The sequence below is a fragment of the Maniola jurtina genome, chromosome 25 (assembly GCF_905333055.1).
Source record: "Maniola jurtina chromosome 25, ilManJurt1.1, whole genome shotgun sequence".
Lineage (NCBI taxonomy): Eukaryota > Metazoa > Arthropoda > Insecta > Lepidoptera > Nymphalidae > Maniola > Maniola jurtina.
In genome coordinates, this window is record NC_060053.1 from 6,909,009 (window position 1) to 6,921,031 (window position 12,023).

Consider the following 12,023-nt stretch of genomic DNA (forward strand, 5'->3'; position numbering starts at 1 on the left):
CTTGACTGCAAATTGCAATCTCTCCTGTTGGTAGGTGATGAATGATGATACAGTCTTAGATGGAAGAGGGCTTGGAAGGGGTTTGACAGTTTTTATTAGGTAAACCCTTATCGTATGTAGTATGTACCAAGCACTAAGCAGTCAGAAATGGTCTGGAAGGTTGAATCGTAATAAGCAATCTAAATGATATGTTCCGTTTTAACATACACTTGCTAAAAATTGCTATACCAAAGATAATTTTTTTTTTCAACTGGTTTCATGGCTCTAGGTTCTAGTCCTTTTGAGTCTAAAAGAGAATAATATAATATTCAACTGTTTTATGATGCTTTTATTTTAAGAGAGAGACCACCGACAATAATGACACAGACAATAGACAATATATAACATTCTGCTTAAGTGACTTTACACGATAGTAATGGTGACTTTATACAACATCAACCACTACGCTATCGCTATAGATTCTACCTTTAGCAGCCGTTAGTCGTCGACGCCCCTGTAACTTAATAGCGCGGTTGTCATGGCGACAGACTGGTTGCCGTTCTTCCAACGATGTCGGTAGTGCAGTAGACCTCTTAGACTGCATCATCACTTACCAACAGGTGAGATCGCAGTCAAAGCTTGTCAAATACTTGTATCAGAATTTTAAAAAAAGTATGGGTTTTATACAGTCTGAGTTCTGTAAATAAAACGGTGATAGCTTAGTGGTTCAGATACCCGCCTTCTATTCGGGAGGTCAGGGGTTTGATTCCAGGCACCTTTTTTTAAAATTATATAGATTAGCGCTTGGCTGTCATTAGACCTGCTAGTAAGTGATAATGCAGCCTAAGCGCGCTTGCCTAGAAGTTGCCTATTCACTTTTGACTTGAAGGTACCTACCCATATTAAAAGTGGAAGGGAAAACTGATGCCGGAAGGGCGTTCCATATCCTAGCGGTTCGAATTAGAAACGAGGAAGCAAATCGCTCGTAGGTACGTGTCCGAGGAATTTCGACTAGGTACGAATTTTTCGTACCTAGTAGAATATTCCGTACGAATACGGATGCAGACCTTGACGATGCCTTGCAGAACAAGTACCTCTAACTTTTCGAGGAAAACGTCGTGAGGAAACCTGCATGGGAGCTCTCCATAATGTTCTCAAAGGCGGATAAAATCTGTCAAACCGCACTTGGCTGGCGTGGCGGATTATGGCCTTCTTTCTTAGCCTTTGTTAATCCATTGTTGGACATAGGCCTCACGTGCACGCCATTCCTCTCGGTGTTGTGCAAGCCTCCTCCAAGTTTTTCCCGCCAACTTGGTAATGTCGTCTGACCAACGGGAGGGCTGTCTTCCAACGTTCCTCCTTCCGGTACGTGGCCTCCATTCCAGTAGCAAACGAGTCCATCGCTCGTTTGTAGTCCTACAGACGAGCGATGCACTCGTCTGTAGGACTACAGACGATTATAGCCTAAACCCTTCTAATTCTGAGCCTCAGTACCCACCCGTGCTCAGTAGTGAGCCGGTGACGAGTTGATCATGATGACCTGTTCAAGCCTTGGGTACTAAGCAATCAAAAACGCTCTGGAAGACTGAGTTCATAAGCAATCTAAATGATTTGTTGCATAAGCATACAATCGCTGAAGCTCGCTATACCAGTCGTTAGTCGTCGACGCCCATGTAACCTGATAGCGCGGTTGTCATGGCGATAGACTGTTGCCGTTCATCCAGACCCGGGGTTTACCCGTCGAGGGTGGCAAGGTTGTCTATGTTACTTATGGCTACGTTCAGACGGCAATATTTTTCCCGTATACCCCTACGAGATTTTATTGAGGGCAGTGACTGCAGAAAATATATTAAGGTGGAAGCGACGGGCCTGCCCGTGAAATTCAAATTTAATTTGGTTATATAAAAATCTTTACTTGAAAAGGTCCAGTTTAAGAAATTAGCTGTAGTATTGACTAATTAGTAAGAATCCATCTATCCATCTATCAGCCTGTAAGCGTCCACTGCTGGACATAGGCCTTTCCAAGAGCGCGCCACCAAACACGGTCCTCCGCCTTCCTCATCCACCCGCTCCCCGCCACCTTCTTCAGGTCATCGGTCCAGCGGGCTGGAGGTCGTCCCACACTGCGCTTACCGGTACGCGGTCTCCACTCCAGAACACGTCTGCCCCAACGGCCGTCGGTTCTGCAACAGACATGGCCTGCCCATTGCCACTTCAGCTTGCTAATCCTTTGAGCTATGTCGGTCGCTTTTGTTCTTCTGCGAATTTCCTCGTTCCGGATTTTATCCCTGAGAGTAATACCCAACATAGCTCGCTCCATAGCGCGCTGAGCGACTTTTAGTTTGTGGACGAGGCCAACTGTCAGTGTCCACGTTTCTGCTCCATACGTCATCACAGAATAGTCGACGCTAGTTCAAGTAAACATTTTTATATAAACCTGTGAGGATGATACTGTCATTGTCGCAATTAAAATGCCATAAGCCTACGTTGTCGTATTAGTTTACAAATTGCGAAAACCCAAATTAAATTTGAATTTCGCCGGCAGGCCCGTCTCATGCCTCTTAAACTAGCTTATTCCCGCGATTATACAAATTTTAAACCCCTATTTTGGCCCCCTTAGGGGTTGAATTATCAAAAATCCTTTCTTAGCGGATGTCTACGTCATAATAGCTATCTTCATGCCAAATAATTTCAGTCCGATACGTCCAGTAGTTTTAGCTGTGCGTTGATAAATCAGTTCTTCAGTCAGTCACCATTTCCTTATGCAGATTATTTATTCATAGATATAATAATTAATAATTTTGCGCGTAAAGTAATTAAGTCGTTGACTCAACCCTCTAATGGCGAGCTGTATCGGTTACTAATTTTCCGAGGGGGCTGGTACGAGAGACCGTGACCAAATAATGAGATCCATGGGTTTGCCATAGACTTGAAAAAAAAAAGAAGGACTCGCCAGTATTATTTGCTCCATGCCTCAATTATTCTAATGTCAAAAGACTTTTGACATTAGAATAATTGTTTTTTTTTTACCGCTCTGTAGGTATCGTACCTACTTATGATATAACAGTTGACATTTAGAGCTAGTATGGCGAGTCGTCTCTCAAAATTTATGCATTACTAGCGACCCGCCCCGGCTTCGCACGGGTGGACATTTATTTTTTCTATTTTCCGGGATAAAATATAGCCTATACGGATTCGGAAGAATCCCTCTAAGTAATGGTAAAAGAAATTTTGAAATCGGTCCAGTAGTTTTTGAGCCTATTCAATACAAACATACAAAAATACAAAGGTTTCCTCTTTATAATATTAGTATAGATAAATAATTAAGTCGTTGACTCAACCCTCTAATGGCGAGCGGTATCGGTTACTAATTTTCCGAGGGGGCTGGTACGAGAGACCGTGACCAAAATAATGACGTTCGAGGGCTCGCGATTATCATCTCGTAATGGATTTAAACTTTCAATGATGTAGTTATTAAAGACCGAGCAAAGTATTTATTTTATTTTTAACTAGAGGATGCCCGCGACTTGATTTTCCGGGATAAAAAGTAGCCTATGTCCGTCCCCGGGATATAAGCTAACCCTGTACCAAATTTCGTCAGAATCGGTTAATCTGTTGGGCCGTGAAAAGGTAGCAGACAGACAGATAGACAGACAGACACACTTTCGCATTTATAATATTAGTATGGATTTATTTTATTTATTTTACATCTAATTGGAACGGCAGTGCCACTTACAATAACTAGATGATTAATGATTAGTTATTATACAAATACAAAAGAGACAAAATACGAAAAGATAGAACAAATGACACAATAAAGTATTTTAGGCTTCACAAACCTTTAACAACATTATGAAGAACTCTCCGGCAGGTTCTCAGACTTGGGCGCGTTTGCAACCTTCGTAGCTTTAGTTTTACGTTCGTTATTAAATTATCACCACCCAATCGTACAAATATAACAATTCCAACCATCAAAAGGAGTACAATAGTACCTACTTTGAATAAATGATTTTGACTTTGAATTTGATGTTTTCCTTCACCGTTAAAAAAGTTTTAGTACTTATTTAATAATGAGTAATGCGATGGGTTAAGATAAAAATGATGATATAGGTATAACTTTATGGTGTACTAGCTTATGCCAAGACTTCACAAAATTACTAAACAAAATTTAAAGCCCTATTTCACTCCCCTAGGATTAGGAGTGGAATTTTCAAAAATCCTTTCTTAGTTCAAATTCAAATTCAAAATGTTTTTATTCAATTAGACTTTTACAAGTTCTTTCGAATCGTCAAAAGCATCTACCACTGGTTCGGAATGCCTTTCCTACCGAGAAGAACCAGCAAGAAACTCGGCGGTTGCTCTTTTCAAAGATTTGATATACAATATTATGCCATGTATAAAAGCAATTGAAGTCCTGCGCATTGCTGGAGCGAATCGCAGGTCAAATCCACGCTTTTTTATCATTAGTGTTAGTTCTTAGTGTAAGTAGTTGACCTGGTTCCTCCTTCACCTTTCTACCATAGTACCGCCAGGCAGCGTCAAGGTCTGCATCCATACGTAGTCGAAATTCCTCGAACACGTACGAAGCGATTTGCTTCCTCTTTTCTAATCCGAACCGCTAGGATATGGAACGCCCTTCCGACATCAGTTTTCCCTTCCACCTATAATATGGGTACCTTCAAGCCAAGAGGGAATAGGCAGGTTCTAGGCAAGCGCGCTCCATCTTAGGCTGCATCATCGCTTGCTAGCAGGTCTGATTGCAGCCAAGCGCTAGTCTATATTATAATTTAAAAAAAACTTGAAACTTTATTAAAACTCCCGACAAATCGTTTGTTTCTAATGAACTCATGTATAATCTTGTAAGGGTTCTGTTTATTCTTTTGAATTACGGAACCCTAATAATGGGGTGCGCAGTAAAACATCACAATAACAATCAACACACGCTCTCGTACCTCATTATGTTCACCTCGGTCTCCGCTACCCCCGCCGCGCTGCAAATTACTGGTAACTGATATCACACTCCTTTAGGGGCTTATCTATACATACATATAATAAAATTGTAGAAAAGTGGTGTCTGTACAATAGAAAAATATAAAAAAAAGTAGCAGGGGTTGTTATCATATCGATGCCGAACCCGAAATTGTAATTAATTTTTTTTTGTCTGTTTGTCTGTGTGTTTGTGCACGCTAAAATCAGAAACGGCTTATTCGATTTAGATACGGTTTTCACTAATATATTGTAGTAAGCTTCACTTAACATTTAGTGTTTATTTCATGTCAATCGGTTCATAAATAAAAAAGTTATGTCAATTTAAAGAATCACGGCGAACATTTTTAACGTACAGAGTACGTACTACACGCCTCGCGCCTGAGCGTCCGTGGCTATATAAAACGCGCTGAGAGCCATTCCACGCGAACGAAGTCGCGGGCACAGCTAGTCTATACTATAATATACGTACGCACGTCGATTCTGATGTCTGCATATTTTTCTTCCTACTTAATACAGGGTGTAACCAGAACGCTAGCATAAACGAAGACAGGTGACAGAACTGAGGATTACCACAATAAAAATGCGTTTATTTTTTTAATATCCTGTATTTTTAAAAGTACATAATATATTGCAAATAAAACATCTGACTGACGCTAGAGGTCAACGAACGTTGCGTAGATAGCCCACTCGGGGTCAATGCGTTGTAGGTAGCGCATTGACCCCGAGTTTTGCACGTCATACATTGCGGGTTTGAACACACGCTTTCGTACCACATTATGTTCACCTCGGCTCCGCTAACCTCGCCACGCTGCAAATTACTGGCAACTGATATCACACCTTCCTCCCTCCTCCTCCTCCTCCCTCCTCCTCCTCCTCCTCCTCCCTCCTCCTCACTCACTCCTTCACTCCTTTAGGGGCTTATCTATACTACTTATTATAATATTGGTGTCGATTCTGATGTCTGTATCTTTTTCTTTTTACGGGGCGATTACGCACAGCATCCGATTCGAATCCGTGAAAATACGTACCCTACAATTATTAATCAGTTATCTTTATTCTTTTGTGTACGGCTTTTAAAAATACTCCATTCGTTATTTTTAGGGTTATTTTTTTTAATCTTTATTTTTTAAGAAACTTTGAATCCTTCTAACTATCTATCTTTAAATATTAAGTATCCCTTTAATTACGTGTTTTCAATTTAAACTTAATTTAATTATTATAAGTGGTTATATTATATTGTGCTGTACACTATATTATGGGAACACACTGCCTCCTGAAACACAGTTTTCACTTCATCAGGAGGCAGGGCCTCACACCAAAGTCTGTAAATAATGTTCTGTTCAGATAATAAAGATTTTTTTTTTTTTTTTTTATTTTTTTCAATGTCAGGATGATATCAACCCAGCGTATAACAAAAAAATCAGACGCACTATTTCTGTTAGGATTTAACTTTAGTTTCCTTTATTTCCCGGAAAAGCGGGACTGAGACTAAGCGTGTTCCGCGCGGGACTATTAATTTTGGGCTAAAATCGGGACCTCTGGCAACGCTGAACAGAACCCATTTTTAGGCTTCCGTACCTGAAGGGTGCCAACGGGACTCTAACAAGCCTCCTCTGTCTGTCAGCCGTCGGACTTGTATCTCGTGAACCGTTATACGTAGAGAGTCGAAATTTTCACAGAATGTGTGAAATACATATTGCCGGTATAACAACCAATAATAAAAATTTCAAAATGGCCGCTATTAAAATGAAAAAATTATTAAGGAGTGTTAGTTCTTGCACGATGGTACGGAACTTTTCGTGTGTGAGTGCTACTCAAATTCAAATCGTTTTTATTCAAGTAAACATCAAGTGCTTTCGAATCGTCAAAATAATCTACCACTGGTTCGGAATGCTTTTCCTACCGAGAAGAACCAGCAAGAAACTCGGCGGTTGCTCTTTTCAAGTATTCAATTTACAATAATATGCCACTCGTACTTGGCCGGTTTTTGCACATACGCCGCTATAGCGCTAAAGTATTGTTTCTTCTATCCTATGTTGATTTAGGTAAAGCAAAAACTCCCGGACATCCTTTAGGAGTGCATGTGCAAACCTTGGTATCAACTGTTTGTATGGCGAATGTTTGCGACCACCCTTAGTACCTAAGGAAAAAACCGGCCAAGTGCGAGTTAGACTCGCGCACCGATGGTCCCGTACTCGAGTATTTTTCCGACATTTTGCGCGATAATGATCAAAAACTATTATGCATAAAAGTAGGTAAATAAAAAATAAAAACCTGTTTGAGAATGTATAGATAAAGCCCTTTCATAATATAAAATACTAAGTAATTATTATTTGTTCATGAACACATTTTAATTTTTTTTTGTGAGGTAACCGCAAATTCACAGTTTTCGAATTTTTTCCTTTATTTGTGCTGTAAGACCTAGCTGCCTGTCAAATTTCATGATTCTGGGTCAACGGCAAGCTTCCTAAAGGTTTCTTGACAGACACGACACACAGACAGACAAAACATGATCCTATAAGAGTTCCGTTTTTCCTTTTGAGGTACGGAACCCAAAAAATGTGTTATTTCTTATGTGATGGTACTGAACCCTTCCTGTACGAGTCCATCTCGCATTTGACCGAGTTTTTATTTTCTTTTGAGGTACAGAACCCTTAAAATCGAAAAAAAAATAACGAAAATGTTATAGCAACTTTTCTATCCCCAGGTCCTCCAGCAAGCTGGTAACATCGAGCGTCTAGGCCGCTTCCTTTGGTCCCTTCCCGCCTGTGAACGACTGCACGCGCACGAGTCAGTTCTCAAAGCCAAGGCCATGGTGGCCTTCCACCGAGGCAACTTCAAGGAGCTCTACCGATTGTTGGAGTCGCACAACTTCAGCGCGCATAACCATGCCAAACTGCAGAACCTTTGGCTCAAAGGTACGTGAATTTCCTTACAATCAACTCAAAAAAAATCGCTCGCTGCGCTTGCGCTTCGACAAGACAACCCATTGCTGGCTCACTGAGCACGGGTACCCTCTCAGAATGAGAAGGGCTTAGGCTGTAGTCCGCCACGCTGGCCAAGAGTAGTTTGGCAGAGTTCACACACTTTTGAGGACGTTGTGGTGAAGTTCACCATGCATGCTGGTTTCCTTACGATGTTTTTCTTCACCTTTTCGACTTGCAGACAAGGGACTATTGTCCACGAAGGGCAAATTAAGAGCATTTAATTTCTAGATAAACACGTACCCATTTAATATCCTTTGATATCTACTATCTAGTTATCCTTTGAAAAGTAAACAGCCTTTACATACTCCTTTGAAATGTCTCTATAATTTTGATTTTATTAAAACTTACCGTATCTTAGGTAAATAAATAAAAAAACATTTATTTCGACCTTTTCTTTCGATCATATTTTTAACCCTTGACCCAAAAAGAGGGGCCTTATAAGTTTGACGTGTGTATCTGTCTGTGGCATCGTAGCTCTTAAACTAATGAACCGATTTTAATTTAGTTTTTTTTTGTTTGAAAGATGGCTTGATCGAGAGTGTTCTTAGCTATAATCCAAGAAAATCGGTTCAGCCATTTGAAAGTTATTAGCTCTTTTCTAGTTAACTATAACTGTTGTCGGGGATGTTATAAATTTTTAATTTACACTTGTTGCTCATTAATATAACTTACCTGTTTTCTGTTTTGTTACGCAGCCCATTACATGGAAGCAGAGAGGTTACGAGGGCGGCCTCTAGGCGCAGTTGGCAAATACAGGGTGAGACGCAAGTTTCCGTTACCCAGGACGATATGGGATGGAGAAGAGACGTCTTATTGTTTTAAGGTAAGTTTTGAAGACCAAAGTCTTCGAACAATACGTATTACCCCAGTGATGATCAATGGATCCGAGACATGATCGCTAACTATAGGCCTCATAAGAAAGCTCAGATTGAATCAGCGGGCGATGGAAAGAGCTATCTATCTATGCCTGGAGTTTCTCTATGTGATCTTTGGATTTTTTTTTTTTTTAAATTACTGAAAATTTTAGTTTGGAATGAGGAGATAAGTATGAGAACCAGAGTAACCGACATAGCTCAATGGATTGCGAAACAGAAGTGCCAAATGGCGGAGACATAGTTTGAAAAATCGCTAGACGTTGGGGTCCCAAGGTGCTAGTATGTTTGCCTCGTGCTGGAAAGCGCAGCGTGTGACGACCCCCTCACCTTAATCTTTCGCTTAAGCATCTTCGCTTAATGTCTTCTATCCACCTATTGAAGACATTAAGCGAAGATGCCCGGGATCGAACTCCCGACCTCTCAAATAGGAGGTGGACGTTTGTGCTCTTGATCATCATCTTCTTTCTATCTTCTTCTCTATTCTTCTTCTTCTTTCTATCTCGATGATTCTTGAGCTATCATGGCTCATCCAATTCAGTCTCCATATTTTAACTATTTATAACACGTTTTAATCAATCAATCAATAAGCCTGTTTGCGTCCACCGCTGGACTAGGCCTTCCCAAGTGCGCGCCGCGCGAGACACTAGAGAATGTCCGCGACTTACCACGATCCCGTGGGAACTGTTTGATTTTCTGGGATAACAAGTTACCTATGTCAATTACAGGGACGCAAGCTACCTCGGTACCAAACATACAAATCGGTTAAGCGGATGGGGTTTTGGAAATCCCGTGGAAACTCTTTGATTTTACGGAATAAAAAATAGCCTATGTCCGTCCCCGGGATATAAGCTAACCCTGTACCAAATTTCGTCAGAATCGGTTACACTGTTGGGCCGTGAAAAGGTAGCAGACAGACAGACAGACACACTTTTGCATTTACAATATTAGTATGGATTTATTTTGTAGTAAATACCCACTGCAGTGACATAACAATTGATTATAAGAAGTATTTTGTCGCACAGGAAAAATCTCGATCAGTACTCCGAGACTGGTATCTTCACAATCCATATCCGTCGCCGCGGGAAAAGAGAGAACTAGCTGAAACTACAGGCTTAACCACCGTACAGGTAAGTCTCGTTGAACATCAGGTAAAGTTGGTTGAAATAGAAAAAAACCGGCCAAGTGCGAGTCAGACTCGCGCATCGAGGGTTCCGTACTCGGGTATTTTTTCCGACATTTTGCACGATAAATCAAAAACTGAAATATAAGTTTTAGAATGTACAAGTAAAGCCCTTTCATATGAAACCCCACTTGGTATAGTTTTCTTTTTTTAAAAATTAAAACACATTTTAATTTTTTTTTTGTGATGTAACCTCAAATTCACGGTTTTCAGATTTATTCCTTTACTTGCGCTATTAGACCTACCTAACTGCAAAATTTCATGATTCTAGGTCAACGGGAAGTACCCTATAGGTTTTCTTGACAGACACGACGGACGGACAGACGGACGGACAGACCGACAGACAACAAAGTGATCCTATACGGGTTCCGTTTTCCCTTTTGAGGTACGGAACCCTAAAAAACCGGTCAAGTGCGAGTCCAACTCGTACACGAAGCGGTTCAGTGGTTTGGCCGTGAAAACGTAGCAGACTGACAGACAGACAGAAAGACAGACAGACAATAAGTATGGATTTAGATTATTTTAAGAGCGAGTAAAACCGCGGTCATGACTAGGTTAGTTCAGTTCAAACTTTTTATACGTCCATTTTGCGGTGAGGTAACACGACACCTCCCTACCGCTTCCTCAAAACCCAATAGATTATGTTTCAGCCCAGTTTGTTCCAAAACAACTTCATACAATACGTTTGTGATTTGATTTTTGAAATCGAGATCTATTTTGATAGCTACTCGAAATTTGGATAGGTATCTAATAACAATATACATACCTACCTACCTACTCAATTATTTGCTAAAGTTAAACAGCACTTAAACCCGACTACTACCAGCGAACTGCCGATAGATAGCGAAAGCAGACAACTAGTATAAAATAGATTTTCTGTCGTTTGGTGTATTCTAACATTAATTTTTATGAACTCATAATTTTTAACCGACTTCGAAAAAAGAGGAGGTTCTCGATTCATCGGAATCTTTTTTTTTCTAATGCTTGTTACCCGATTACTCTAAGACGCCTGGACCGGTTTGGAATTTTTTTTTTTTGAAAGAGTATACTTTGCAGGTGGTCCCATATAAATTTAGTGAAGATCTGATGAATATCTTCGGAGATGGAGAACGGAACTCCTCAATGGATAACAGTAAATTGCTCGCGATCAGTGTAATAGCTTAGTAAACAGTGGGGTTTTAACTAGGCATAGCATAAAGTACAGGCTACTAAAAATGGTGAAATAAAAAAAATTCAAAAGAAAAATAAAACTGACTGACTTTTTTTCCTCTTTCATTTGATATTCCACTCGATACAATAGCATAAAAAAATTTTGGAGACCGCCATTATTTTGGATGTAACATCCGTCAGGTCAATTTTTTTCGTATAAAATGTAGCCTATGTCACCTGGACCGTATAACGAATCGATTGACACTGCATTCATCAAAATTGGTTCAGTATTTCAGGCGCTACGGTGGAACACACAGAATCTGATACAGACATACATACACACATGCATAGACTGACCAAATTTCATGATTCTAGGTCAACGGGAAGTACCCTATAAGTTTCTCGATAAACATGACAGACAGATAGAAAACGAAGTGATCCTATAAGGGTTCCTTTTATCCTTTTGAAGTACGGAACCCTAAAAATAAAAATAAGTATGTTTTTTTTCATTTCAGGTGTCAAACTGGTTCAAAAATAGAAGACAAAGGGACAGACAAGCAGAACACAAAGATAGGTACTATATTATAATATTACTTTGCTATTATTGTATTGTGTGTTTATTATCTTTTGCTAATATAAATAATTTAGGCGTCATGTATATCCATGTGATAGTCATCTATGCCTAGTGATCATCATCAACATTATCCAGTGGACGTCCACTGTTGGACATATAGGTCTTCCCTAAAGAGCGCCACCACACCCGGTCCTCAGCATTCCTCATCCAGCCACTTCCCGCCAGCCGCTTCATATCGTCGGTCCATCGTGCTGGAGGGCGTCCCACACTACGTTTGCTTAAACGCGGTC

At 40.3% G+C, this 12,023-nt stretch overlaps 1 protein-coding gene across 2 annotated transcripts in view; it reads left to right on the top strand.

The window, feature by feature from the left end:
* The window catches only part of LOC123878053 (protein sine oculis-like), a 33,926-nt gene that overhangs the window by 11,005 nt on the left and 10,898 nt on the right, over window positions 1-12,023 (top strand). For both annotated transcript variants that reach the window (XM_045925076.1, XM_045925077.1), the window contains 4 exons: window positions 7,676-7,886; window positions 8,651-8,778; window positions 9,853-9,957; window positions 11,675-11,733. In XM_045925076.1, the coding sequence (XP_045781032.1) occupies window positions 7,676-7,886; window positions 8,651-8,778; window positions 9,853-9,957; window positions 11,675-11,733 (503 nt within the window). The remainder of the gene's footprint in view (window positions 1-7,675; window positions 7,887-8,650; window positions 8,779-9,852; window positions 9,958-11,674; window positions 11,734-12,023) is intronic.